General features: G+C 47.8%; 1 protein-coding gene across 2 annotated transcripts in view; it reads left to right on the top strand.

Annotated features, from left to right (window-relative positions):
• The first annotated feature begins 11,760 nt into the window (after nt 1-11,760).
• Nucleotides 11,761-27,901, top strand: part of YTHDF1 (YTH N6-methyladenosine RNA binding protein F1) — a 110,764-nt gene continuing 94,623 nt past the window's right edge. For both annotated transcript variants that reach the window (XM_078651633.1, XM_078651632.1), the window contains exon 1: nt 11,761-12,802. In XM_078651633.1, the coding sequence (XP_078507759.1) occupies nt 12,776-12,802 (27 nt within the window). In that variant the 5' untranslated portion in view covers nt 11,761-12,775. The remainder of the gene's footprint in view (nt 12,803-27,901) is intronic.

Here is a 27,901-nt window from a genome sequence, read left to right as displayed (position 1 = left end):
TGGACAACCTTTGGTAGACTTTGAAAATGTGGGGTTCTCTTCCCAAGGAATTGTGGAAAAATGTAATTCCACAATTTGTTTTTTTAAACACATTCGATCAGTAACTTGGTAGAAAATGAAAGCATTTTAAGACCACTGAGTAAAGGGTGGTGGTGGATTTTACTACTAAATATTGACATCAACATTATTGTGGCATACTAATAACAAGGATCTGATATCAAGGGACAAAATATTAAAAGTATAGTGCATTTAGGGAAGTATAGATTTACTATTCCTACACATCTATGTACCTAGAAGATATATGTACCATATAGGTGCAACCGGTGTGGAGTTAGATATAGACAATCTAGACATACATAACAGTCAATATTTGATTTTCAGCTACACAGCCTTTTTCAATGCCAGCCATGTGTTTCATTAATATGACTATGGCAGACACGAGAATACAGGAGTAGAGGAGACTCGAGTCCTTCGTCTTGCACCAGAAATGTACCTGTCCAGCGGGCAGGAGGGCAGGGATTTAAATTGTGGTCATATTAATTAAACGCATGACTGGCATTGAAAAGGCTATGTAACTGAAAGGCGAAGGCCATAATAAATGTAAACTATCTCATAGCTCTGGAAGTAGCAATTATGAGTCTGATGATAGTAGTACCAACAACCAACTAACCAAATTACCCACCGATTACACACCTTCAGAGGAACTGAGTTTTCTCATAGAGGACCACCGTCAAACACTTCATTCTCACAACCCTACTAAGAAAAACAGCGACGGCGTAACAACCGCAGAAAACAAAAGCGGAAAGTTTGGAGGCAGCGGCAGATGGGCCAGGGGCAAGAAGTGGCCCCAACAGTAAATGGGATCAAAGAATAGGATAAAACAGTGATAAATCTATCTGATGTTGAACTATCGGTCGCTGAACTCCAACTGCTCTCTTTGGGCTTATCATTCAGTCCTGAAAATAGCTTCAGATATGCACAGACTTGTGTTGACGTATTTAAATTCATTTGTAAACTGAAACTTTTAAAGCATTTCAAGTTTAATAAAATCAATGAAACTACCAATATAAATAGATCTACAACTACATCAGGCAGCAACCTGCAGGTAGCAGGTATTCATCAATTGAGATCTATGCATGCTTTAGCTCGAGATGATGATAACATTGCTAGCTCTACTCAAGATGACCTTTCTGAACTCGGAATACAGGGTAACTAAATGAGCTCAACTCCATTTCGGCTGCCGTCTACGTTTCAACCATTGATGCCTAAAGCTGCAATACATAGAAGCAAACAGAAAGGCAGCTAGAATTGGGACATTATACTCGCTTTTGCTGAGTACTAAGCCTAATGATTTGGTGGAGCAAGGGCGTAAATGGGAGAATAGACTAGGATGCCGGGATATACAGCTAGATTCAGAAAAGGGGGTGGTGATGAACAGAGTGCCTGAATTAAGCAGACCACTCTTACCCAGTCCAAATATCAGGGCTTGATCCATCACAGTTTTTTAGCTCACTGCACCATCCCAGCTCAGAACTTGGCTATATGCAAATTAGTCTGTTCCTGTCCCAGTGCATGATGGGAACAGGGCAAACCAAACTACCAAGCCAATTCTTGTACTGGGAAGGAAACAAGCTTCCGGGGACCGGTTTCTGCCATTTCAGGCGTCGTCGGCCCGGCTTGCTTGAGTCCTGATGGTGCAATGAGCAAGGGACTCACATCTGAGTATACCCTTCCACGCTTATGGTGGACAAAATGATTCAGAAAAGGGGGTGGTGATGAACAGAGTGCCTGAATTAAGCAGACCACTCTTACCCAGTCCAAAGATCAGGGCTTGATCCATCACAGTTTTTTAGCTCACTGCACCATCCCAGCTCAGAACTTGGCTATATGCAAATTAGTCTGTTCCTGTCCCAGTGCATGATGGGAACAGGGCAAACCAAACTACCAAGCCAATTCTTGTACTGGGAAGGAAACAAGCTTCCGGGGACCGGTTTCTGCCATTTCAGGCGTCGTCGGCCCGGCTTGCTTGAATCCTGATGGTGCAATGAGCAAGGGACTCACATCTGAGTATACCCTTCCACGCTTATGGTGGACAAAATGATTCAGAAAAGGGGGTGGTGATGAACAGAGTGCCTGAATTAAGCAGACCACTCTTACCCAGTCCAAAGATCAGGGCTTGATCCATCACAGTTTTTTAGCTCACTGCACCATCCCAGCTCAGAACTTGGCTATATGCAAATTAGTCTGTTCCTGTCCCAGTGCATGATGGGAACAGGGCAAACCAAAGTACCAAGCCAATTCTTGTACTGGGAAGGAAACAAGCTTCCGGGGACCGGTTTCTGCCATTTCAGGCGTCGTCGGCCCGGCTTGCTTGAATCCTGATGGTGCAATGAGCAAGGGACTCACATCTGAGTATACCCTTCCACGCTTATGGTGGACAAAATGATTCAGAAAAGGGGGTGGTGATGAACAGAGTGCCTGAATTAAGCAGACCACTCTTACCCAGTCCAAAGATCAGGGCTTGATCCATCACAGTTTTTTAGCTCACTGCACCATCCCAGCTCAGAACTTGGCTATATGCAAATTAGTCTGTTCCTGTCCCAGTGCATGATGGGAACAGGGCAAACCAAACTACCAAGCCAATTCTTGTACTGGGAAGGAAACAAGCTTCCGGGGACCGGTTTCTACCATTTCAGGCGTCGTCGGCCCGGCTTGCTTGAATCCTGATGGTGCAATGAGCAAGGGACTCACATCTGAGTATACCCTTCCACGCTTATGGTGGACAAAATGATTCAGAAAAGGGGGTGGTGATGAACAGAGTGCCTGAATTAAGCAGACCACTCTTACCCAGTCCAAAGATCAGGGCTTGATCCATCACAGTTTTTTAGCTCACTGCACCATCCCAGCTCAGAACTTGGCTATATGCAAATTAGTCTGTTCCTGTCCCAGTGCATGATGGGAACAGGGCAAACCAAACTACCAAGCCAATTCTTGTACTGGGAAGGAAACAAGCTTCCGGGGACCGGTTTCTGCCATTTCAGGCGTCGTCGGCCCGGCTTGCTTGAATCCTGATGGTGCAATGAGCAAGGGACTCACATCTGAGTATACCCTTCCACGCTTATGGTGGACAAAATGATTCAGAAAAGGGGGTGGTGATGAACAGAGTGCCTGAATTAAGCAGACCACTCTTACCCAGTCCAAAGATCAGGGCTTGATCCATCACAGTTTTTTAGCTCACTGCACCATCCCAGCTCAGAACTTGGCTATATGCAAATTAGTCTGTTCCTGTCCCAGTGCATGATGGGAACAGGGCAAACCAAACTACCAAGCCAATTCTTGTACTGGGAAGGAAACAAGCTTCCGGGGACCGGTTTCTGCCATTTCAGGCGTCGTCGGCCCGGCTTGCTTGAATCCTGATGGTGCAATGAGCAAGGGACTCACATCTGAGTATACCCTTCCACGCTTGTGGTGGACAAAATGATTCAGAAAAGGGGGTGGTGATGAACAGAGTGCCTGAATTAAGCAGACCACTCTTACCCAGTCCAAAGATCAGGGCTTGATCCATCACAGTTTTTTAGCTCACTGCACCATCCCAGCTCAGAACTTGGCTATATGCAAATTAGTCTGTTCCTGTCCCAGTGCATGATGGGAACAGGGCAAACCAAACTACCAAGCCAATTCTTGTACTGGGAAGGAAACAAGCTTCCGGGGACCGGTTTCTGCCATTTCAGGCGTCGTCGGCCCGGCTTGCTTGAATCCTGATGGTGCAATGAGCAAGGGACTCACATCTGAGTATACCCTTCCACGCTTATGGTGGACAAAATGATTCAGAAAAGGGGGTGGTGATGAACAGAGTGCCTGAATTAAGCAGACCACTCTTACCCAGTCCAAAGATCAGGGCTTGATCCATCACAGTTTTTTAGCTCACTGCACCATCCCAGCTCAGAACTTGGCTATATGCAAATTAGTCTGTTCCTGTCCCAGTGCATGATGGGAACAGGGCAAACCAAACTACCAAGCCAATTCTTGTACTGGGAAGGAAACAAGCTTCCGGGGACCGGTTTCTGCCATTTCAGGCGTCGTCGGCCCGGCTTGCTTGAATCCTGATGGTGCAATGAGCAAGGGACTCACATCTGAGTATACCCTTCCACGCTTGTGGTGGACAAAATGATTCAGAAAAGGGGGTGGTGATGAACAGAGTGCCTGAATTAAGCAGACCACTCTTACCCAGTCCAAAGATCAGGGCTTGATCCATCACAGTTTTTTAGCTCACTGCACCATCCCAGCTCAGAACTTGGCTATATGCAAATTAGTCTGTTCCTGTCCCAGTGCATGATGGGAACAGGGCAAACCAAACTACCAAGCCAATTCTTGTACTGGGAAGGAAACAAGCTTCCGGGGACCGGTTTCTGCCATTTCAGGCGTCGTCGGCCCGGCTTGCTTGAATCCTGATGGTGCAATGAGCAAGGGACTCACATCTGAGTATACCCTTCCCCCCTTTTCTGAATCGGGATATACAGCTAGAAGCTTCTCTTGAACTAGCGGGACAATTATTTTTATCTGCCAAGCTTACCGCTCAGCATTATAAGACCATCTTCTATTTGTACTATACACCGGGTAAGATTGCCAAATGGGATGGGGACCCAGAGGGAAAAGGCTTCCGTTGTGGGAACCCTGCTGCTGATGCTGTGCATATTTTCTATACATGTCCATCGCTAGGAAGATTACTGGAGCAGCTGGATAAGTTTTTAACTGATATTTTGGGAATGTCTATACATTTATCACCTGTGCAGATCTTGCTAGGGGTAGAGATGGGGGCTGTGGCTGAAGCTGTACCAAACAAGAATGTATATTTGATTTTCTTAGCCACAGCGGTGCTAAGATTATGTATAGCCTCCGACTGGTTACAAAAGGATGCCCCATCATTCGAGGTTTGGAGGGCAAGGTTTTTCTCAATGTTTACTATGAAGTATAGTCTATACGCTCTCAAAGGTCGGCGTAAACAAAACCTGGGTCAGCAGATTTGGGGCGCAGTTTTGTCCTATGTGGACACAGATACTTAAAATTCGATTGTATGTCTTTTAACGACATTAGTTTCATATTTTCTTTTTCTTTTTTTTTATTCAATGTGCTGCTTCATTTTGGTATAATATTTTCAACGGAAACCAGCTATTTGTTATTTTGCTGCATGTGTTCTGTCTTATCTCTGTTACTCATGTATTTTCTATTAAGATGCAATAGATATCTTTAGTGATTGTGTTGTAGGAGATCTTAAACAATTGAATCGAAATGTACTGCGCAAGGACAAACAAAGAAAGTTTAAAGAAAAGCAATATTCTACACTCATGCTCAAAACTTCAAATCAATGGTAATATCATCATAAATAAGTCGGACAAAGGGGGAAATATTGTGCTCTGCCCCGTGATTTGTATATGCAAGAAGCATTTCAAGCCTCCAATGGCTCTCATCAGTGCCGGTTCCATGAACTCCACTCTCACTCTGGGGGTCAGATGACATGCAGGTGGTAAATAGACCGCTCCCATGATAATGTCATCAAGCTCCTCCTCCAGTGTAGGATGCACTAGCCCCTCACGCTCATATGCTGTCGAGCAGATGCATGCTAGTAGGTGTAGTCCATAAGAGTGTCTGTACAGTGACAGAGACACTGCTAACATCAGGTGATGTCCCAACTGGCTGGTTATGGGCCACACTCCAGCTTAGGTGCCCGGCAGGATAAAATAAAGCTTATTGCCAAATCTCTTGATCAGGCGATCGGTATCGCCTCCTCTCTCCCCTTGCCACACCTCAGGCCATAATGGCAATCCAAACCGCTGGGGGGCACCGTGTTTTGCAGCTCGCTACAAAGTTCCACAAGATGCTGGTCTCAACAGGGTGCACCTAACCGAGAGGGAGTGTCGCAAAGTCAGCGACCTGCTTGCTGACGAAACATGAGTCCAAAGCCTGCTCCCAAGAAAGGAAAAGTCACGACACAACTCCGAGGTTACTGGCAAGTGGCTTTATTGATTTTGTTTGGCACGTGGTGCTGATAGTCCCTGAAACGCTCAGGCAGATGCGTTTCAAGCCTCCAATGGCTCTCATCAGTGCCGGTTATATATAAAAAAAAATGAGTTTTACATAGCGCAAACTAGGCCCGAGGATATTGGGTATCAGAGCACTTTACATGAGCACCAGTTTCGTTACACAGGGACGCATTCTTTTTTGTTAGGCACAGGGAGATTAAGTGATTTGCCCAGAATCACAGGATGTGGAGCGTTGTTGCCTAGACTTGAACCTGGCTTCCCAGCTTCGAGGTAGACCACTCTAGCTGTAAGGCTACATCCTCTTCCCAATATATATATATATATATATATATATATATATATATATATATATATATATATATATATATATATATATATATATGCCATTTATTTTAAGGTCTCACCAAAGTTGGTATTAATACTAGGGTTTCCTAAGAATATTATATGTCCCCTGATGGGTCAATGTGCATATGTGCATTAACAAAATTATTATAATGATAATAAAAGAAGGGCATTTTTAGACTATCCCTCATCTATGAGCCTCAGAGTAGGTTTTCTGGCCACTTCCATTAACAAGCAAACAATACTACTATGTTTAACACTCTGTATTATAACCCTTGACCATAATACACATCATCCAACTTATTACTCACTTTTGAAATGTCTCAAGTAATGCTATCTGGTTGGTATACGTCAGAAATTCGAAGACGTTGACTGTATTTATAACCTAGTTGGACCTGGGAGAATAGAACAGTATCAAGACATGAGTTCAAATTTTCACTCCAGTTTCTGCACAAAGAAATACGTTTTTTTAATAAAGAGAGGCATTTTTGACTCTCTCTCATTTATTAGCCTTAGAGTAGCTTTTCATGTTCCTTCATTTAATAATTAGACAAGAGTACTATGTCTGGCACTCTATATTATAAACCTTGCCCATAATACCCATCTTTCCACTTAATAGTCACTTTTGAAATGTCTCATGTAATGCTTCCTGGATGGAATATGCCAGAAAGGAGAGGACGTTGAATATCTGTATTCCCTAGTGGGACCTGGGAGAACAGAACAGTATCAGGACATGAGTTCACATTTTGCACTCCAGTTTCTGCACAAAGAAACATACTCCTACCAAATTAGGCAGTGCAGAGGGAAGACTTGCTGTGTTGAATGATGCACAGTGACTTGGTTATATGGTGCACTATGCCACACGTGGATCACTATTCTGAGCGTGATGCTGGAGTGTTCTAATGGTTAGAATTTCCTGTGCTGAAGGTGATGGTGCACTGTTCCTTTGTCGTAGAGAATTGTGATGTGAGTATTGTGCCATGACTGGTGGGGTACGCTGTGCACTTGGTGATTGTGCACATTGCTGCAGGATGTGGTGCACTGTTCTAAGTGTGCTGGTGTTGGTGCAGGGTGCCTCGGGTTGAAATTGAAGGTGCTGAGAGTACTGGTGCACTTTTCTGTGAATGGTAGTGCCATGTGGGATAGTGTACTGGGCCATTAGTGGAGGTACACTCCTCAGTGAGCAATGGTGCATTATCCAGCATCGGATGTATGACGTTACAACGCATACTTTTACAACGCATACCGTTACAACAAATTTTTTACAACGCAAAAACTTTTACAACGCATACCATTACAACGCATGTTTTTACAACGCAAGTACCTTTACAACGCATACCATTACAACGTAAGTATTGGTAAGTATATAATATTTTTTTTATTTTAAATTAATTGTAATTAATATAATTTAATTTAATTTAATTTAATTAATTTAATTTTTTTTTACCCTGTACCCCTGTACCCCAAAAACCCCAAAATAACCCTGAACCCTAAAAATACCCCTGTACCCCAAAAACCCAAAACTGACCCTGAACCCTAAAAATACCCCTGTACCCCAAAAACCCAAAACTGACCCTGAACCCTAAAAATACCCCTGTACCCCAAAAACTGAAAACTGACCCTGAACCCTAAAAATACCCCTTTACCCAAAAACTGAAAACTGACCCTGAACCCTAAAAATACCCCTTTACCCAAAAACTGAAAACTGACCCTGAACCCTAAAAATACCCCATAAAAAAACCCAAACAAAATAAAATTTTAAATATAATTATATACTTACCAATACTTACGTTGTAATGGTATGCGTTGTAAAAGTACTTGCGTTGTAAAAACATGCATTGTAATGGTATGCGTTGTAAAAGTTTTTGCGTTGTAAAAGTTTCGTTGTAATGGTAGTGCGTTGTAAAAGTTGCGTTGTAAAGGTTGTTTCCCTCCAGCAACTGATGACACCCTGGTCGGTACTTCCCTTGTATAAATGATGATTAAGGGATGTGTGGGATTTCCCAAATTGGTGTACAATCTCCTTTTCTACATCGTATTCATGTTTTTTATGTGCGACGTATAATGGTTGTTAGACCATTCATGGCGAATATAATGTATTCTACATCTACTCTAAGGGGTCTTGGTTCAGCATTCTTTAGCTATTAGCTTCTTTTTATCAGGATCCTTCAAGATCCTTCAGCTTTTGACTTGAGACATTGTCAATCACTTCTCTGATTTGAATGTTTTAGTCTCACCATCTTTTCATTTGGATATATAACTTACGGCCCCACTGGAATGCATGAGGGACTCTTCACATTTAAAAAGTACATATCCACATAACACATTTAATTCATTATCTCACTCATACATTGAATACACAAAGTAATCCTATTTTGATTGTTTTGCACAGCAGCAAACATGTTTTTCCTTTGATAGCACTCAAGTGCAAGCATCAAACGTTTTTGAATTTGCTAATGCTTGTTTATATTTTATCATCCTGCAATCTGCCATTTCTTCTAGTACAAGACATTGAAGCTACCACCTGAGACTGAGTCTATGCTGGTGGACAGAGGGTTGAGCAAGTTGCACTAAGGGATGGTTTGTTGAAATCCCACTATTTCTCTCCCTTTCTGCCTCTTCTAATAGCAATTCTACTGCCTATATGCTGGAAGTCCACATTCATCAACGGAGCACTGCTTCTGGTGCTATCACTCATGTTTAAGAGGCTAAATTGTTTGACAACTGTCTCTTAACTCTGTTATCAAACTTTGCTTAGTGTGCATATTTTTGCAAATGTTTAAGCTCTAAATAATTCCAGTTACAAGAGGATTGTAGTTAAAAACTGGTATGTATTATACAAACCAAACAACAAAAACCTACTTTGATGTGTACTTGTGTCACCAGTCTATTTATATATTTTATATTATTGATTGGCATTCTCAGATGCGTCTGCAAAATTGACCTTCAGTCCTGAATTTTTAAAGGCACTGCCCAGAATTTACATCCGTGCCAGACCCTATTGCTTAGTGATCTTGACCTGGACAGCCTGTCTGATACCTTTGTGTCCCAGCGACAACTGATCAGCCCTCCCAATCTCCAATCTTGCTTCTATGTATTCATTCCTTGGCATGTCTGTCTCCTGCTCTTCTACAGAGTTGACAGATTTTGAAACCCTAGCAAAGCTGTTCAACGACCAGCCCAAAGTAAACCCAAAATGAACCAGTCGTTTATACAAAAGCAGACCAAAGTTAAAATGCTCAAACAATGAAATCATAGGCCATACATGTCAATCCACCCGATTCAGGTGGGAGACTACAGATTTCAAGGCCAGTCTCCCGCTTCCTGATTCCTGCATGCAAAAACTTGATTCCTCTGCGGGATTCAGTGGACAGGAACTGGTCTAGAGAGACTCTTAGTAAGCCCGTCCAGGAACCTGCTCCAGCAGGTCATTGCCCCACGGTGTCACGCTCTCTCTGCCAGCCCTAGCGCTTTTTCCGTACTCCAGTCATAAAAAACACATATATCTGTATTTCTGATATTCGATCTTGCTGCAGCCCCCTTACAAGCCCCACTCATACCAGTAGACCTGATGCAGGCCACAATAGAAGTCAACAGGAGAAATACATCCTCCCATTTGTTTTTTTTAAGATCTCACACTTTCCTCTTCTAAAATGTTGCATGTATGTCATGGGCTGTAACAAACATTTTGAAGAATAAATCTAATTTATATTCAAGACAAATATGTAGAAAACTCACAGTGTCTGAATGATTAACTGTATTACATTAAAAATGGAAATCTAGTGACTACAGGAGACGTGACTGTTGAATTGATGGACGCAGCTTCTGGCTGGATGGGTTCCTGCGCAGACCACAAGGTCCAAAAAGGAGACCATCACTGGCACCTGAGGCACATGACAGGAACTTTTAAGCTGGGGGCAGAGGGGTGTAGTGCAGGCCAATATATTTATTCCGGGCCCGACAGTGGTAGTACTGTCTTGTGCTACTACAGATTGATGGCTTTGTGATCAAACACCACTTTGGATGGTGTGATTGCAAATTGAGCATGAATCACTGTGCTGAGCCTCCTGCACCTCATGTGTGAGAGTGCCAGCCAACTTGGTGGTGGGGGAGCCAGCAGACCTGCTGCTGGTACCACCACCTCTGTACTCCCCGCCTAGGATGTCTGACTAACTCTGAGGGTGGGGAAAGGCCCCTGTGGTGTGGCTGTGCCACACGCAGAAAGTTGTGCATTGCTCATATGACTCAAGCGCTGTGACAGAGTTGCATACATGCCAACATTTTGTAGCTGGTAATAGGTCGATTTTGAAAACAAAAACAGTAGAATTTATTTCCCAAAAGGACTTTTATGGGAACAGAGGTAACTTTAGGTACGATGCAACTAAAATAAAGCTGCTTTGGGCTTAAAAAATTGGGAGTCTCCCATCTGAATTGGGTCTATTGCATACACACCAACATTTGTGAAGAAAGATTTTTAAAAACAAATAGGGGGTATTTATTTTCCCCATTGACTTGTATTGAATTGGGGACTATTGCAGGAGGGCCATTTTTGGCATGAAAAATCTGGATTTTCCCTCCTGAATTGAGTCTATCGGCACGTATGCTGTTGGCATGAATGAGCTGGTCCACATTAGTTGAGGCAAGTATGTGCTTAGCTTATTCACATCGAAATAACTGGGAGAACCGCCATAACTTTAAATAACTGGTAGAGCCTTAGCTTTAAATAAAACAGGCAAACAAGAAGCAAATATAAGCCAAAAAAAAGGCCCCTGCAACAGAGTTTTTTTCATGTAAAAATTGGGAAAATAGCGCCCATTTGTGCAGGAAAATAGTCCAAACTTGGCAACACTGGTCTCATATTACCCGTGATGCTGACACTATGCTCCAAGGCAAGGCCAGACACAAGAAGAGAAGAGAAAGACATTGCATTACAAGCAAGTAAACGAGATGACAAGAAAGCCAAGCAATGATAAGCAACGGGCTGATCCAAGGCCCAACACTATAGGCGAGGACTAAAACCCAAGAGGCACTCAAAACGAGGACCTCACTCGAGGGCGTTCCAATTACGTGTGAAGAGTCCCTGTGGATTTTATTAATTAAATTTGCTTTGCCCACATCGCAGTCAACACATGACAGATATCATAAATTGTATTATTATTATTATCATTATTATTTTATTATAGAACGTCTCAGTCTCAAGTCTTTCCTGTTTTAAGAGCGCGACTTCTTACTCATTTCAATAGTTTTCCTATTTTGTAAAATGAAAACTTGAACAGTTTGTGTCGTCTTTCTTTTAAATCAATCAGCTCGTGGTTTGAGTCTTTCTTTCATGCTAGTCGAATCGGGCTCCAAAATGTGCAAGTCTTTTTTCCATGCTCTTGCAATATTGGTATGCATGTTTGTAGACCTGCATTTTGTACATAATGCAGTTTTCTCCCCTATTTTTCGCGACAACGACAAAAGCGTGCCGTCTGTCTGTTGTGTATACTGTTGCTTATTCTACGTCGGTGATATTCTTTTCATTTTCTTCCGCGAGCCGGACCGCGCTTCACTGCGCATGCTCCGTTTCCTCCTCGCGCGTCACTTCCGATCTGTCTTTCTACCTAATCAGGCCCCCCCCTCTCCCTCCCGCTACAGTCCCGACTGCCGCTGCCGCCATTGGAGGTTCTGCCCGGTTGTTTAGGCTGCGAGCTGAACGCCCAAGTAGAGTCTACGGGGATAGAGGGAGGTCCGGAGAATAGAACGACCCATTGGGAGGAGAGAGGCCCCCGGAGGAGAGATATCCGGGAAGGAGCGAGGCCCGTAGACCAAAGGGAGGCCCAAAACAAACTGAGAGATCAAAGAGGCCCAGGAACAAGAAGATATTTCAGTAACTGGGGTGACATCTGCAGGGAGTAGCTCTCAACTGTCCGGTAGTAGCCCAGACAGGAGGGGAGCGTTCAGAAAGCAAGGATTGAGATTACAAAGGGGCTCCCACAGCTCCGGGAGGAATCGGGGAAAGGTATCGACCTCGCAGAAAAGACAATCATCTGAGCGGTTCCAAGGCGAGGAGAGGCCTTAAAACAGCAGTTCGTGGTGTTGTTGCTTATCAGGCTAGTTGTGCACCGAAACACCGTATTCATATTAATAGGACAAGTAAGATTGGCGCAAGTCTTTCATCGGGACTGCTTGAAACGCAGAGAAGGCGCTATAGAATAACACAAGACGTGAACTCATTCAGAAAAGGACTTTCTATCAATCTCCAGGGAGAACGCTGCACAATAACTCGTTCGACAGACTGTCATATAAGGAACCCGGGCCTTGTCGGCTCTCCTCCCTTGTCTCTTTAATGCCAGCTCCTGGCTCAGTTCCTTAAACCTGCCCAGAGGAACCACGGGGCCTGTTCATGAATTATGTCTGCCGCAAGTGTTGACCCTCAGGTAGGTGTTGCTGCTTGTCATGGTATCTTGCCTTTGTTCCTTTGCTTCTTATAGATTTCCTCTCATTTGCTACCACCTACCTTTATTTTTCATTTTATTTGTTATATTTAGCGCCCTTCTGTTCTCACTTTCCTACTCCTTATGGAAAGTGTTTTTTGTGTGTTTATTTTCTTGTGGCTCTCCTCTCTACAAGATCTTATTACTAGATTGACGTACGCCGTGAATTCTACCATGTACTTCTTTTTAAATTACCTGTTCATTTCATCCCCCCTAACCATGACCCCTTAGTACTACCGGGTTCCCTCTGTCCTGCTTCTCTTCATCTGTCTCCTCTCACCTTTACGGTCACTCCTCGCCACCATGCTTTTCCCCATCAGTCCGCTCCACTCTTACTCTTCCCTGCAATTCTCTTTTCTCTTAGTCTCTTTCCCCTCCTTATTCTAGTCTTTCTGCCCTTTTCCACCTTGCTCTTTCCCATCAGTCTCTTTCCCCACTTGCTCTTCCCTGTCGGACTCCTTTCCCCTCCTTGCTTTTCGCTGTCACTCCTTTCTCCCAGTTGCTCTTCCCTGTGGAGCTCCTTTTATATTCCTTGATCTTCCCCGTCTGGCTCCTTTCCCCTCTTTCATTGCTCTTCACTGCTGAGTACCCCCCACCCCCTTGTTGCTCTTCCCTGTCTGGCTCCTCCCACTTTTCCTGCTCCTCCCCGGACTTCTATCCCCGCTTGCTCCTCCCCGTCTGACTCCTATCCCTGCTTGCTCCTCCCCGTCTGACTCCTCCCCGTCTGACTCCTCCCTCCTTTTCTTGCTCCTCCCCGCCTGACTCCTATCCCTTGCTTGCTCCTCCCCGCCTGACTCCTATCCCCCGCTTGCTCCTCCGTGTCTGACTCCATTCTCCCGTTTGCTCTTCCCCTTCGGGCTCCTTTCCCCCTTTCCTTGCTCTTCCCCGTCTGGCTCTGCCCCCTCCCCCCCTTTCCTTGCCCTTCCCTGTCGGTCTCATTTCCCCCCCTTTTCCTTGCTCTTCCCTGTCGGGCTCATTCCCCCCCCCCCTTTTCCTTGCTCTTTCCCTGTCGGGCTCATTTCCCCCCCCTTTCCTTGCTCTTTCCCTGTCGGGCTCATTTCCCCCCCCTTTTCCTTGCTGTTTCCCTGTCGGGCTCCTTTCCCCCCCCATTTCCTTGCTCTTCCCCCCCCCCCCCATTTCCTTGCTCTTCCCCCCCCCCCCATATTTCCTTGCTCTTCCCCCCCCCCCCCCCATTTCCTTGCTCTTTCCCTGTTGGGCTCCTTTCCCCCACATTTCCTTGCTCTCTCCCCCCCCCCCCCCCCCCAATTTCCTTGCTCTTTCCCTGTCTGGCTCCTTTCCCCCCCCTTTTCCTTGCTCTTTCCCTGTCGGGCTCCTTATTATTATTTTGCGATTTGTAGAGCGCCTGGTGACCCGTAGGCATCCCCGCGCTGTAAATCTGTGAAGACCAAGAGAGGGGGAGAAAGGAAAACTATTTGGGGAACAGGAAGGTTTTTAGTTTTTTTCGGAAGAGGGCGTGACAAGGTTCCAGACGCAAGCTGCGTGGAAGTAAGTTCCATCCTGCGGAGGCTTTAACCGAGAAGCGACGGCCACCGGTGCGAGCCTTCTTGAACTTAGGAACCGTGGCCAGGTGTTCGCCGTCAGAGCGAAGGAGTCTGGGGGCTTTGTAGGGAATGACCATGTTTTTCAGGGCGGCTGGGCCAACACCGTTGATGAGTTTATGGGAGGTGCACAGGGCCTTAAACTCCACTCTCTGGCGAACAGGAAGCCAGTGCAGAGTCTTAAGTGCAGACCTGGCTGAGGCTCTGGGTGGAAGGTTCAAAATGAGCCTCGCCGCCGCATTTTGGGTGCGTTGGAGTTTAGCCAAGGTGAATTCAGGTGCGCCGAGATAAACGGCGTTGCTATAGTCAAGCCGGGCTAAGATGAGCCCCTGAACCAGTAGTTTCCTGGATAGGGGGGGAAGGAGAGGGAGGATCTTGCGAATAGAACGCAAGAGGCCGAAGCATGTCCCAGCTGTTTTGGCTGCCTGAGTCTTCATAGTGAGGTCCGGTTCCAGCCATACTCCTAGTGTTTTAATTTCTTTTTTTGGTGTGGGGATTTCACCAAAAGCGTCCGGCCAGACTGATGGAGGGATGGAGGTCCATTTATTGCCCAAGAGCATAATTTCGGTTTTAGCACCGTTCAGCTTCAGGGAAGATTCGCACATCCAGGTGTGAATATCCCGGAGACAGTTCAGCAGGCTGTCTGGGTGTTTATCCAGGTGGGAAAGAGAGACGACGAGTTGAGTGTCGTCAGCATAGTTTACTATTTTTATCCCGTAAGGGGTCACGACATCTTCAAGGGGGGCCATGTAGACATTAAACAGGGTGGGACTAAGCGAAGACCCCTGGGGGACACCACTTGTGAGTGGGAGTGGGTCTGAGCGTGAGTTGCCGTCCCACACCTGAAATGAGCGTCCGGATAAGAAGGAGTCAATCCATGCATGTGCAGTTCCCACAATTCCTGCCCTGGCCAGGCGATGTAGAAGGACACGGTGGTCCACCGTGTCAAAGGCGGCACTGAGATCCAGGAGGATCACTGCCACTGATCCTCCTGAATCCAGGATACACCTGGCCTCCTCGATAACGGAGAGGAGGGCAGTGTCCGTGCCATGGCCGGGCCGGAATCCAGTTTGGGATTGACGTAGAAGTTTGTTTGCCTCAAGGAATTGGGATAATTGCCCATTCACCAATTTCTCAGCCATCTTGCTGATACATGGAAGGAGCGATATGGGTCTGTAGTTGGCCATGTCGTCCGGGTTCAGATGGGGCTTTTTCAACAGAGCCTTGACAACCGCATTCTTCCAGTTGGGAGGCACTGTGCCTTGGGAGCGAGAGGTATTAATGAGATCCCTGATGATGGGGGCTATACTGGGAGACACGGTTTTCAAGAATCTGGCCGGGTCAAGGGGGGACCCGCTTTTCATTTTGGCCAGCGTGGAAGTTACCTCGGTGAGGGAAACTGCTCTAAAAGTGGACAGCCGGGGGCTGTTAATGCAGGCCTCTGAATCCATGTGATTATGTGGGCTGGTGGTGGGAAGGGAGTCCAGTATCCGTGAGATTTTGGAATCGAAATAGGCAGCCAGGTCCTTACTTCTATCCGCGGGAGGGGAATGAGAGGACGGTGCCATTGGAACATTAAGTAGTTCTTTGACTATTAGGTAAGATTCTTTTGACGAATTAGTAGCATTTTTTATTCTATTGTCATAGAATGCGGCTTTAGCTGATTTTAGGGCAGATTTGTAGCGTCTTACCGAGCTGTGGTACATGTTCTTATTGCTATGGAGCCAGTCTTTTCTCCACAGTCTCTCAGCCTTTTTGCACTCTTTACGGAGAGCTCTGAGTTCCGTATTGTACCATCCAATTTTTGTTCTCACGTTTTTTTATGGGGATAATACTATCCAGGGAAGAGGAGATCCAATCTCTAAACTGAGTATCAGCGGTGGAAGGATCAACCAAGAGACTGGGGGTCGTGGAGTCCAGGGCTTCGGACCAGTCCTCCACCGAGAGTCTGGCCCACGATCTGTCTCTGGTGTAAGTAGTGGGTTTTTGGGGTTTCCTGAATGCCCCTGGTAGATGGGTCGTGACCAGGAAGTGGTCCGTCCATGGGAGTGGTAGGGAATTGATGAATTGGAGGGAAGAAATGTTCGAAAATACCGGATCAAGCAGGTGCCCTTTCGTATGCGTGGCACCGGTATTAGCAAGGAGAAGGCCATGGGCCGCCAGGTCACAGATTAGGTCGGATGCCCCTGTGTCTAGTGGGTCATCGAAGTGTATGTTTAGGTCTCCTGTAATTAAGAAGTTGGATGTCAGGTGGGCCGAGGATGAGATGGTTTCCAGGAAGGCGGCCGAAAAGGGGCCGAAATGCCCAGGGGGCCGATACACCAGGAGTCCTGACAGGGAGCTGGTCGGGGATAGCTGGATCGTGAAGAGGCAGCTCTCTGACTCCTGGCTCTGAATCTCGCTGGTTCGACAAGCGAAGAGGTCCCGATAGATGATGGCTAATCCACCTCCTCTGCCTAAGGGGCGGGGTTGGGACATGATAAGAAAGCCCGGGGGTAAAGCCAAAACTATGTCCGAATTAGAATGCTCAGTGATCCACGTTTCGGTATGGAAAAGTATGTCCAGATCAAGATCGACAATAAGATGATGAATGAGCAGGGCGTGCTTGGGAAGCGATCTGCAGTTAAGTGTCACTATTTTAAGGCCTGGGGGGTGGTACCGGGGGTTTGGGAAGAAGTAGCTTTCCTGGTTTGCAGATATTACAGCTGGTAAAAGAACCATAGGGATCGTGCATTACATGACATGTGCTGCTTTTAGAGGGTCTAAGACTGAGAAGATCTCTACGAGTGTAGCTTACCCTTGTGGCGGTAGGGTCCGGCATAGTCTGGCCGTAGGCCCGGTCGTGCGGACGGGCGCAGACGGGCTTGCCTTAGGCGCGCAAACGGCGCTCCCGCTGAGCTCGTCCGCTGCGCTGGTATGGCCGGCACATTTAAGGGAGAGGGGGATGGGCGTGGCCTCGAAGTGGGCGTGTCTACCCTTCGAGCCGCGATGGCGGGTGGAGGGGAGTTTCCCTGTCTCAGCGGTCAATCGGCTGTTTCAGGGGATTCCAGAGAGCCTGCTAGGCGCTAGAAGCGAGCGCTTTGGGTGCAGGGTGCAGGTGAGTGCGTTTTAAAAACAGTGAAGGTGAAAGCTTTTTTAAAAACACAGAAATACAAAGAGTCCTCCGGCTTCCGCCTCAGAGGTCGACAAGATTGTAGCAGCGCTAGTGATCAGCGGTTAAATACTACAATGAAAGTGCAAGCTTTTTTTAAAAAAAACACAGAAATACAGACAGTCCTCCGGCTTCCGCCTCAGAGGTCGACAAGATTGTAGCAGCGCTAGTGATCAGCGGTTAAATACTACAATGAATGGGCGTGGCCTCGGAGTGGGCGTGTCTACCCTTCGAGCCGCGATGGCGGGTGGAGGGGAGTTTCCCTGTCTCAGCGGTCAATCGGCTGTTTCAGGGGGATTCCAGAGAGCCTGCTAGGCGCTAGAAGCGAGCGCTTTGGGTGCAGGGTGCAGGTGAGTGCGTTTTAAAAACAGTGAAGGTGAAAGCTTTTTTTAAAAACACAGAAATACAAAGAGTCCTCCGGCTTCCGCCTCAGAGGTCGACAAGATTGTAGCAGCGCTAGTGATCAGCGGTTAAATACTACAATGAATGGGCGTGGCCTCGGAGTGGGCGTGTCTACCCTTCGAGCCGCGATGGCGGGTGGAGGGGAGTTTCCCTGTCTCAGCGGTCAATCGGCTGTTTCAGGGGGATTCCAGAGAGCCTGCTAGGCGCTAGAAGCGAGCGCTTTGGGTGCAGGGTGCAGGTGAGTGCGTTTTAAAAACAGTGAAGGTGAAAGCTTTTTTAAAAACACAGAAATACAAAGAGTCCTCCGGCTTCCGCCTCAGAGGTCGACAAGATTGTAGCAGCGCTAGTGATCAGCGGTTAAATACTACAATGAAAGTGCAAGCTTTTTTTAAAAAAACACAGAAATACAGACAGTCCTCCGGCTTCCGCCTCAGAGGTCGACAAGATTTCCCCCCCTTTTCCTTGCTCTTTCCCTGTCGGGCTCCTTTCCCCCCCTTTTCCTTGCTCTTTCCCTGTCGGGCTCCTTTCCCCCCCTTTTCCTTGCTCTTTCCCCGTCGGGCTCCTTTCCCCCCCTTTTCCTTGCTCTTTCCCCGTCGGGCTCCTTTCCCCCCCTTTTCCTTGCTCTTTCCCTGTCTGGCTCCTTATCCCCCCCTTTTCCTTGCTCTTTCCCTGTCGGGCTCCTTACCCCCCCCTTTTCCTTGCTCTTTCCCTGTCGGGCTCATAACCCCCCTCTCCTTGCTCTTTCCAGCTGACCTCCCTCCCCCCATTTTCCTTGCTCTTTCCCGTTGGCCTCCCCCCCCCCCATTTTCCTTGCTCGTTCCCGTTGCCCCCCCTTTACCTTGCTCTTTCCCGTTGCCCCCCCTTTACCTTGCTCTTTCCCGTTGCCCGCTTTTCCTTGCTCTTTCCCGTTGGCCTCCCCCACCCCCCTTTTACTTGCTCTTTCCCGTTGGCCTCCTCCACCCCCTCCTTTTCCTCGCTCTTTCCTGTTGACCCACCCCCTTTTGCGTGCTCTTTCCCGTTGGTCCCCCCCCCCCTATTGCTTGCTCTTTCCCGTAGGCCTCCTCCCCCTGTTTTCCTTGCTCTTTACCGTTGGCCCCCCCCTGTTTTCCTTGCTCTTTACCGGTCCCCCCCCCCCCCGTTTTCCTTGCTCTTTCTTGTTGCCCCCCCTTTCCTTGCTCTTTCCCGTCGGGCTCCCCCCCTTTCCATGCTCTTTCCCGTCGGGCTCCCCTCCCCTTTCCTTGCTCTTTCCCGTCGGGCTCCCCTCCCCTTGCTCTTTCCCGTCGGGCTCCCCCCCCCCCTTTCCTTGCTCTTCCCCCCCCCCCCCCCCATTTCCTTGCTCTTTCCCGTCGGGCTCCTCCCCCCTTTTCCTTGCTCTTTCCCGTCGGGCTCCTCCCCCCTTTTCCTTGCTCTTTCCCGTCGGGCTCCCCCCCCTTTTCCTTGCTCTTTCCCGTCGGGCTCCCCCCCCTTTCCATGCTCTTTCCCGTCGGGCTCCCCTCCCCTTTCCTTGCTCTTTCCCGTCGGGCTCCCCCCCCCTCCATTCCTTGCTCTTTCCAGTCGGGCTCCCCCCCTTTCCTTGCTCTTTCCCGTCAGCCCCCCCTTTTCCTTGCTCTTTCCCGTCGGGCTCCCCCCCATTTCCTTGCTCTTTCCCGTCGGGCTCCCCCCCTTTCCTTTCTCTTTCCCGTCAGGCCTCCCCTTTGCTCTTTCCCGTCGCCCCCCATTGCTCTTTCCTGTCTGTCCCCCCATCCTTTCTCTTTCCTGTCCCCCCCCTCCTCTTTCCTTGCTCTTTCCCGTCGCCCCTCCTCTTTCCTTGCTCTTTCCCGTGGCCCCCCCCTCTTCTTTGCTCTTTCCCGTGGCCCCCCCTCTTCTTTGCTCATTACCTTCGGTCCCCCCTCCTCTTTCCTTGCTCTTTCCCGTCGGTCTATCTTTCCTTGCTCTTTCCGTTCGGGCCCCCCCCCCCCCCCTTTTCCTTGCACTTTCCCGTCGGTCCCCCCCCCCCCTTCTTTGCTCTTCCCTGTCTGACTCCTCCCGTTTTCTCTTCTGTCGGGCTCCGTTCCCCCATTTCCTTGCTCTTCCCCGTCGGGCTCTCTCCCTCCCCACTACCCCCCCCCCCCCCCTCAGTCATTGCTCTTCCCGTCTGGCTCCTCCCCGTGCTCTTTCCCTGTTGGGCTCCCCCCCTTTTCCTTGCTCTTTCCCCGTCAGCCTGCTTTTCCCCCCTTTCTTTGCTCTTTCCCTGTTGGGCTCCTCCCCCCCCCTTTCCTTGCTCTTTCCCTATTGGGCTCCTCCCCCCCCCTTTCCTTGCTCTTTCCCTATTGGGCTCCTCCCCCCCCCCCTTTCCTTGCTCTTTCCCTATTGGGCTCCTCCCCCCCCCCCCCCTTTCCTTGCTCTTTCCCTATTGGGCTCCTCCCCCCCCCCCCTTTCCTTGCTCTTTCCCTATTGGGCTCCTTTCCCCCCCCATTTCCATGCTCTTTCCCTATTGGGCTCCTTTCCCCCCCCATTTCCATGCTCTTTCCCTATTGGGCTCCTTTCCCCCCCCATTTCCTTGCTCTTTCCCTGTTGGGCTCCTCCCCCCCCCATTCCTTGCTCTTTCCCTGTCGGGCTTCTTTCCCCCCATTTCCTTGCTCTTTCCCGTCGGCCCCCCTCCTTTTCCTTGCTCTGTCCCATTGGTCTCCACCCTTCTTTCCTTGTTCTTTCCCGTCAGCCTCCACTCCCCTTTACTTGCTTTTTCCTGCCGGTCGGCCTCCACTCCCCTTTACTTGCTCTTTCCTGATGGTCTCTCGCCCCCCCCACCCCTTTCCTTGCTCATTCCTGCCGGATTCTCCCCCCCCTTTTCCTTGCTCTTTCCTGCCTGTCTCTTCCCCCCCCCCCTTTCCTTGCTCTTTCCTGCCGGTCTCTTCCCCCCCCCCCCCTTTCTTTGCTCTTTCCTGCCGGTCTCTTCCCCCCCCCCTTTTCCTTGCTCTTTCCTGCCAGGCTCCCCCCCCCCCTTTCCTTGCGCTTTCCTGACGGTTTCTTCACCCCCCCCTTTCCTTGCTCTTTCCTGACGGTCTCTTCCCCCCCCCATTCCTTGCTCTTTCCTGCCGGTCTCACAGCCCCCCCCCCCCTTTCCTTGCTCTTTCCTGCCGGTGTCTCGTACCCCCCCCCCTTTCCTTGCTCTTTCCTGCCGGTCTCTCCCCCACCACTTTTCCTTGCTCTCTCCTGCCAGTCTCTTCCCCCCCCCCCTTTCCTTGCTCTTTCCTGCCGGTCTCCCACCCCTCTTTCCTTGCTCTTTGCTGCCGGTCTCCCGCCCCTCTTTCCTTGCTTTTTCCCGCCGGTCTCTCCCCCCCCTTCCCTTGCTCTTTCCTGCCAGTGATCCCCCCCCCCCCCAAATTTCCTGTCGGCCTCCACCCCCCTTTTCTTGCTCTTTCCTGTCGGCCTCTACCCCCCCTTTCCTGTTGTCCCCCCCCCCCCTTTCCATACTCTTTTTCCGACGGCCTCCACCCCCTCCCTTTTTTTGCTTTTTCCGAAGGCCTCCACCCTTCCCTTTCCTTGCTCTTTCCCGTCGGCCTCCACCCCCTCCCTTTCCTTGCTCTTTCCCGTCGGCCTCCACCCACTCCCTTTCCTTGCTCTTTCCCGTCGGCCTCCACCCCCTCCCTTTCCTTGCTATTTCCCGTCGGCCTCCACCCCCTCCCTTTCCTTGCTATTTCCCGTCGGCCTCCACCCCCTCCCTTGCCCTGCTCATTCCCGTCGGCCTCCACCCCCTCCCATGCCTTGCTCTTTTCCGTCTGCCTTTCTCCCCCCCCACCTTTCCTTGCTCTTTTCCGTCGGCCTTTCTCCCCCACCCCCACCTTTCCTTGCTCTTTTCCGTCGGCCTTTCTCCCCCACCCCCACCTTTCCTTGCTCTTTTCCGTCGGCCTTTCTCCCCCACCCCCACCTTTCCTTGCTCTTTTCCGTCGGCCTTTCTCCCCCACCCCCACCTTTCCTTGCTCTTTTCCGTCGGCCTTTCTCCCCCACCCCCACCTTTCCTTGCTCTTTTCCGTCGGCCTTTCTCCCCCACCCCCACCTTTCCTTGCTCTTTTCCGTCGGCCTTTCTCCCCCACCCCCACCTTTCCTTGCTCTTTTCCGTCGGCCTTTCTCCCCCACCCCCACCTTTCCTTGCTCTTTTCCGTCGGCCTTTCTCCCCCACCCCCACCTTTCCTTGCTCTTTTCCGTCGGCCTTTCTCCCCCACCCCCACCTTTCCTTGCTCTTCCCCGTCTGGCTTCTCACCCCTTTTTTTGTTCTTCCTTGTTGGGCGCCTCCCCTTCCCTGCTCTTCAAGTTTGCTTTTAGGTCTTGACACTCACTACATAGCTACCGCAGCGTCTATGTTAAAATGGGGTGCTCCAGGCACTTTTCCACTGGTTGGCATTGGTAAAGTGCATATAGTGTAAAAATATGGGGACCAGCAAAAGGTTAAAAAAAATCCAAAGTGACCGTGCAGAAAGGCGGATTTCCTATATGTACGTTTAAAAAAAATAAATGTGTGTGTATATATATATATATATATATATATATTTCTGCCAATGGCTAGCATGTTTTAAAAAATAATTTAAAAAGCCTTTGCACTTTTGTAGAGGTCAAATCATTTGGCTTTGTCAATGCTTTTCTTTTGCCACACTTTTTTCTCCATATTAGTAAACTCACCCTTGCATTTAACCTAGTGCAAATACAACATAACACAAGTAAACTAATACTACAAATCACATTACAACATATTTCATAAATACATAACCTGGCAGCAAGCGTCTTCCATTCATTTTACAAAGTTTTTCAAGCTGTTGCTTCTTATGATTCAAAGTGAAGTGTATACAAATTATTTTCCACAAGCTTCAATTAGGATTCAAAGTGAAGTGTATACAAATTATTTTCCACAAGCTTCAATTAGATGATCAAAAAATCCATTGCTAACCATGAATGTTTCACCATTATTCAATCTCGTGCTACTTACTGACTTTGATTTGAAATATTTCTGTATGTAAATGAGTTGGGAAAGATTAGTAATTACAAGAATACCATTACTAAAATAAACAAGCACAGGCAAAGCCAATAGATTTCGCCTATGCAAGTGCTCTTAGCTTTGCCAGTGTGATTTAACAATGGTGTACACCAACATGACTGATGTTCAGCATGGCTAAAGTTAGGGCTGTGGCATAGAGTGGCGTGGAGTAGTGTTGTGGATTAATGTGGAGTAGAAGAGCAGTGGAGGACCGTAGAGTATCAGGGAGTGTCATTAGAGTGAACTATGCATGGCGTGGTAGTGTACTGCCATTACAGACACTACATTTTGAGTGGAAATGACTACGTTTGCGCAGACACACTTTAACTGATAAAACTATACAGCACAAAACAATATGTGGAGATGGTGTCACCTAGTGTATGGATTTGTTTTAATTATATTAAAATATGTTTCTAGCTCAATTGAGAACTACAAAAAAAGTTATACATTTGTGCTTTCCTAATTGTGAAATATTCCCGCAGTTAATTTACAGACATTTACATTTTGTTGTGTGGTAGAACAAAGCATTTTCTTTCACACTCCCAGATTGTCAGAAATTCTCTTACTTTGAAGTCTGAGAAGTTAAAAGAGCCTACTGTGGCCAACGTTTTTCGCTGCAAAAGGTATCAACAAAGGGTTTGTGGTGCTAAAATCACCCCATCTGCCCAGCTTTCAGGGACAGGCAGTCTTTTGCCAGAAAACCAACATTTTCTTCACCATTTTGGCATTTTATTGGGACATAGCCTATTTTTTCTGTTCTCAACCATCTTCCAGTTAGTGGTATAAATGGGTGTCCAATCAATAATGGATCCCGGAAGAACTCAACATTTCTGAAAAGTAGACAACATTCTGAATTCAGCTAGGGGTCATTTGTGTATATCCTTGAAGGTTTTTCTATGGAAATTAACAATCGAAATGAAAAGATGTTGAAATTAAATTGGAAAAAACAGCCTGTTGTGTGTGAACCCTTCTGGTTGCGGGGATATATAGGACTTGTAGGTTCACTAAGAACCAGAGGTACCCAGAGCCAATAACTAAGCTGCGTCTTGCAATGGCTTCTCATTGTATAGCGGGTATGTAGCAATTCAATCGGTAAAATATAAAGAGTGAAAAATAGTTAACAAGGAAGCCTATATATTTCTGAAATGGGAACAAAATATAGGGTATAGATGCAATCGTTATTTGCACATCTTCGAAATTGTGGGTACCCATACAAGCATGTGAATTAGAGGACATTTTTCAATATGACTTCTTTTTTACACTTTGTCTTACATTTGAAGGCAGAAATGAAAAGAAAGGTGTGGGTATATGCCTAGTGCCTGCGACCGGAAACGCCCCAACACACAACGTGGGCACATCATATCTTTCTAGTGAAAACGGACCCTTTTTAGGTCTCGGAACTGCGAACAGATCGCGAAAGCGATCTGTCGTTCCGAGACTCTATTGCAATCATTCTCGCTTTCAAGGAGTCAAGGGAGACAAGTGAGGTGCACGCGCAACCTTGGAACTGGGATCAGGTCGCGCGCGCTTCCTGTCTCCCATGGCTCCTTGGAAGCAGACTCACACGCACGCATACACACACATACAGACACCCCCCCCCCCCCCGCCGCGCATACACACAGAGACCCCCCTTCCTACCTCGTCTCGGCGTGTCTTCGCGCTCCCTTGTTTACTTCCTCGTTGGGCGTGCAACCTTCCTGTCCATGAAGAATTGGGTTAAATTACGCGATGGACCGGGATTGTGTCCAATAGCAGTTTTAAGGCGGGGCTTATCCTTTCCTTGTTCATTTTCATTGAGTCCGACGAATACCATACGTCTGCGAACTGTGGCCGCCCCCTCTGCTGCAGGTGGACGGTGTGGAGACAGAAAGTTTGTGTTTTGGGGGTTTCTGACTGACAGCGGAAGCTGCCCAATCGTAGGGGAAGAAGGTGGGAAGAAACTGTGACTGATAGGGCCAGTCACCACTTAGGAGCAGCAAGCGGCGTTCTCTGCTCTGGGAAAGGCTATGCAACGACCGCCCTATCACTCCTGGCAACGGACCTGAGGCGTGACGTGTGCGCATGCTGCTGAGGCGGCTGAGTGCAGGTGCCGGGCAGGGTTATAGGCGGGGCCAGAGGGACCGGCAGCGGGCCAGAGGGATCGGCAGCGGACCAAGGGCACAGGTAACGCGCTGTACTCCGGGGTCGAGGGGGACCAAAGAAGCAGCACTTCTGGGCTACTCTGGGTGGGCGGCAGAAGAGAGGCTCAGGGTCAAAGGTGTCTTGGGAAGTGGCGGACAGTGTGGGTGCAGGGACCTCTGGAAGGGACCGAAGGGTATCCAGGGCGTAGATAGAAACCGGATAAGGAGTAGGTAGGCACTGACGAAAGAATAGGAAGGGAGGTGGCTGAAGGAAGGGCAAGTGTCGGTGTGTTTATGTATGGACTTAGGGCATCGACAAGAGATGCCGTATGCGGTTTTTATTTCGGGCCGTTGGAGGGGTATATGAGTGTGAGGCACGGGTATGTAGGACTGAAGTGCAGTGTTGGTTGGTAGTTTAGTAACAGCTTAGGGTATGTGGGAGCTGCATGCATATCTAAGGCAAGAAGTGACTGGTTATTCTGGGGCCGGGACATTGAGGGGAACCCTGTGCTGCATTAGGGAGAAGCCCTGTAGTGGTCCCTAAAAACCCCTAGAGCCCAGGCTGACCAGTGGGGGACAGACCCCTTTGAGCTCCTGGTACCTACATTGGTCGGTGGTAGCGGGTAATGTAACTTCCGTGAGTAAAGTTAGCACTGTTGAATAATAAACCATGCTCTGACATCTTTTTAGTGCCACTGGCATGCTGGTGCAAAATGGTGCAAAATTGTACGTACCGTAATTCTACTAATACATCTTAGTTATCAGGAAGATCTTTATGAGCATAACGAGTACAGTTGTTAATAGTTTTAAGTGTTATTCGAAGCAAGTTGATTTTTGCTTGGATCGTTTCTCGAGTTATTGGCATTTTTCGTATCATCGTGTATGGTATTCTTGTTCTTGGCAGTGTTAACTAAATCAAATTTATTCTTGCAAACATTATCTACAGAAAAACTTCGAAGACCGCCGAACAGAATAGAGCTACATACATTTGTGATCTATCAGTCATTAGCATGGAAGTGTCCTCGTTGTAAACGTTTAATGTATCAGCTTTTGTATTTAGCATTTGGATTTTTACCCCATTGAATTCACGAAGCGATACGTAATTGGGCACAACTGAATTGATTTGAGGTGTTCTTACTTCTGCTGCACCATAGCAAGCGGACACCTTCAAGGAGAGAGATATTAATGAAATTGCAGCAGGAGTATTATTCCGAAGTGCTTACTGTGACAGAATTGTAATTACGCACACATCTTTTCAGGTTTTTGTAATGCTTAATTTTAATCTGGTTTATTTTCAGTGATGATGCCATGGTCTCTTTACTGCAATGGTTTTCAGCAGTGGGCCTTCACCAACATAGCAGTGTCAGAGAAAGCCATGTGTTTGCTCCTCAGGATCACCACACGTTTATTCTTGTTAAGATAGCTAAACGTATTGACCCCTTTCAGATCTTTCTATCTGTTTACTCCTTTTCAGATCATCATGTGTTGTTAGAACCTTCCTTATCTCTCCATGTGTTTAACCCTTTGAGATTGCTCCATGTACACATTCTATCGGCCAATATGGAACAATAACTGGGCTCTCCATCACTGTAAATGGACGCTTTATTAGGACAGGGAAGAAGTTGAACTTCTTTAACATTACATCAATTTGAAAAATCCCACTTCACCAATACATCGAATAAACTATCCCCATCACCCCCCCCCCCCCCCCCCCCCCCTCACCACTTTAAACTGCCCTCAACGGCAACGTTCACCATTCAGCAACACCACCAACCGTCAGTACATACTTCCACCAGGCACACACACCACCAGCCGTCAGTGCACACTTCCACCAGGCACACACACCACCAGCCGTCAGTGCACACTTCCACCAGGCACACACACCACCAGCCATCAGTGCACACTTCCATCAGGCACACACACCACCAGCCATCCGTGCACACATCAATTGTTAACGCATCCACAAATAACTATTGTAGCAATCGCAGTATGGCGCACTTTACTTTCAAACATATTCATCTAAAGCGCAGCATGCCACCACTGCTACGAAAATAAATACACATTTTTTTGGCCTCCAATTTATAGACTTTTGGTGCAATTGGTGTTGCAACATTAAGCAATGCCAATAGCTCAAACTTAATTAACCCGAGACCTATTGCATTGTAAATGCTTGTTTGCAATGTGCCTAGCCTTGGATTTTGAACCCCAGCTCAGACGGTACCTAAGGAAACCTATGCATTTTTGAAAACTAGACACTATAGGTTGATGTGTATGGCTCTCTCTGGGTTCTGTAACCCAGAATCCCTTGCAAACCTCTGAGTTAAAAACAAAGAAAAACACATTTTCCTCATATTTTTGTGATGGAAAGTTCTGGAATCTACTGGCAGCCACAACTTTTCTACCACCCAGCACTCCCCGGTCTCCTGATAAAAATGGTACCTTACTTGTGAGGGTGTGTCCAGTACCATCGGCAGGCAAAGTTCTAAAACGAATTGTGGGTACATAAAAAATACATACCACAAAACAACCTCGTTTTGCAATGCCTTTACCTGCGTTTTTGGTCCCAGGCTCGAACGCCATCTAAGGAACCTACCAAACCCACACATTTCTTAAAACTAGACACACAGGGGAGTGCAGGGAGTTGTGGCTTGCGTGGATCCCCCAATGTTTTCCTACCCTGAATCAACATGCAAACCTCAAATTTTGTATTAAAAAAATCACATTTCTGCCTGGGATCACTTCTCCGGCACAAATGTCTTACCACCCAGCATTCCCTCTGTTCTCCTGATGAAATGATACCTA

Source organism: Lissotriton helveticus, chromosome 7, assembly GCF_964261635.1.
Source record: "Lissotriton helveticus chromosome 7, aLisHel1.1, whole genome shotgun sequence".
Classification (NCBI taxonomy): Eukaryota; Metazoa; Chordata; class Amphibia; order Caudata; family Salamandridae; genus Lissotriton; species Lissotriton helveticus.
Note: the sequence above shows the minus strand (reverse complement) of the source record. Positions and strands in the feature narration are given on the sequence as shown.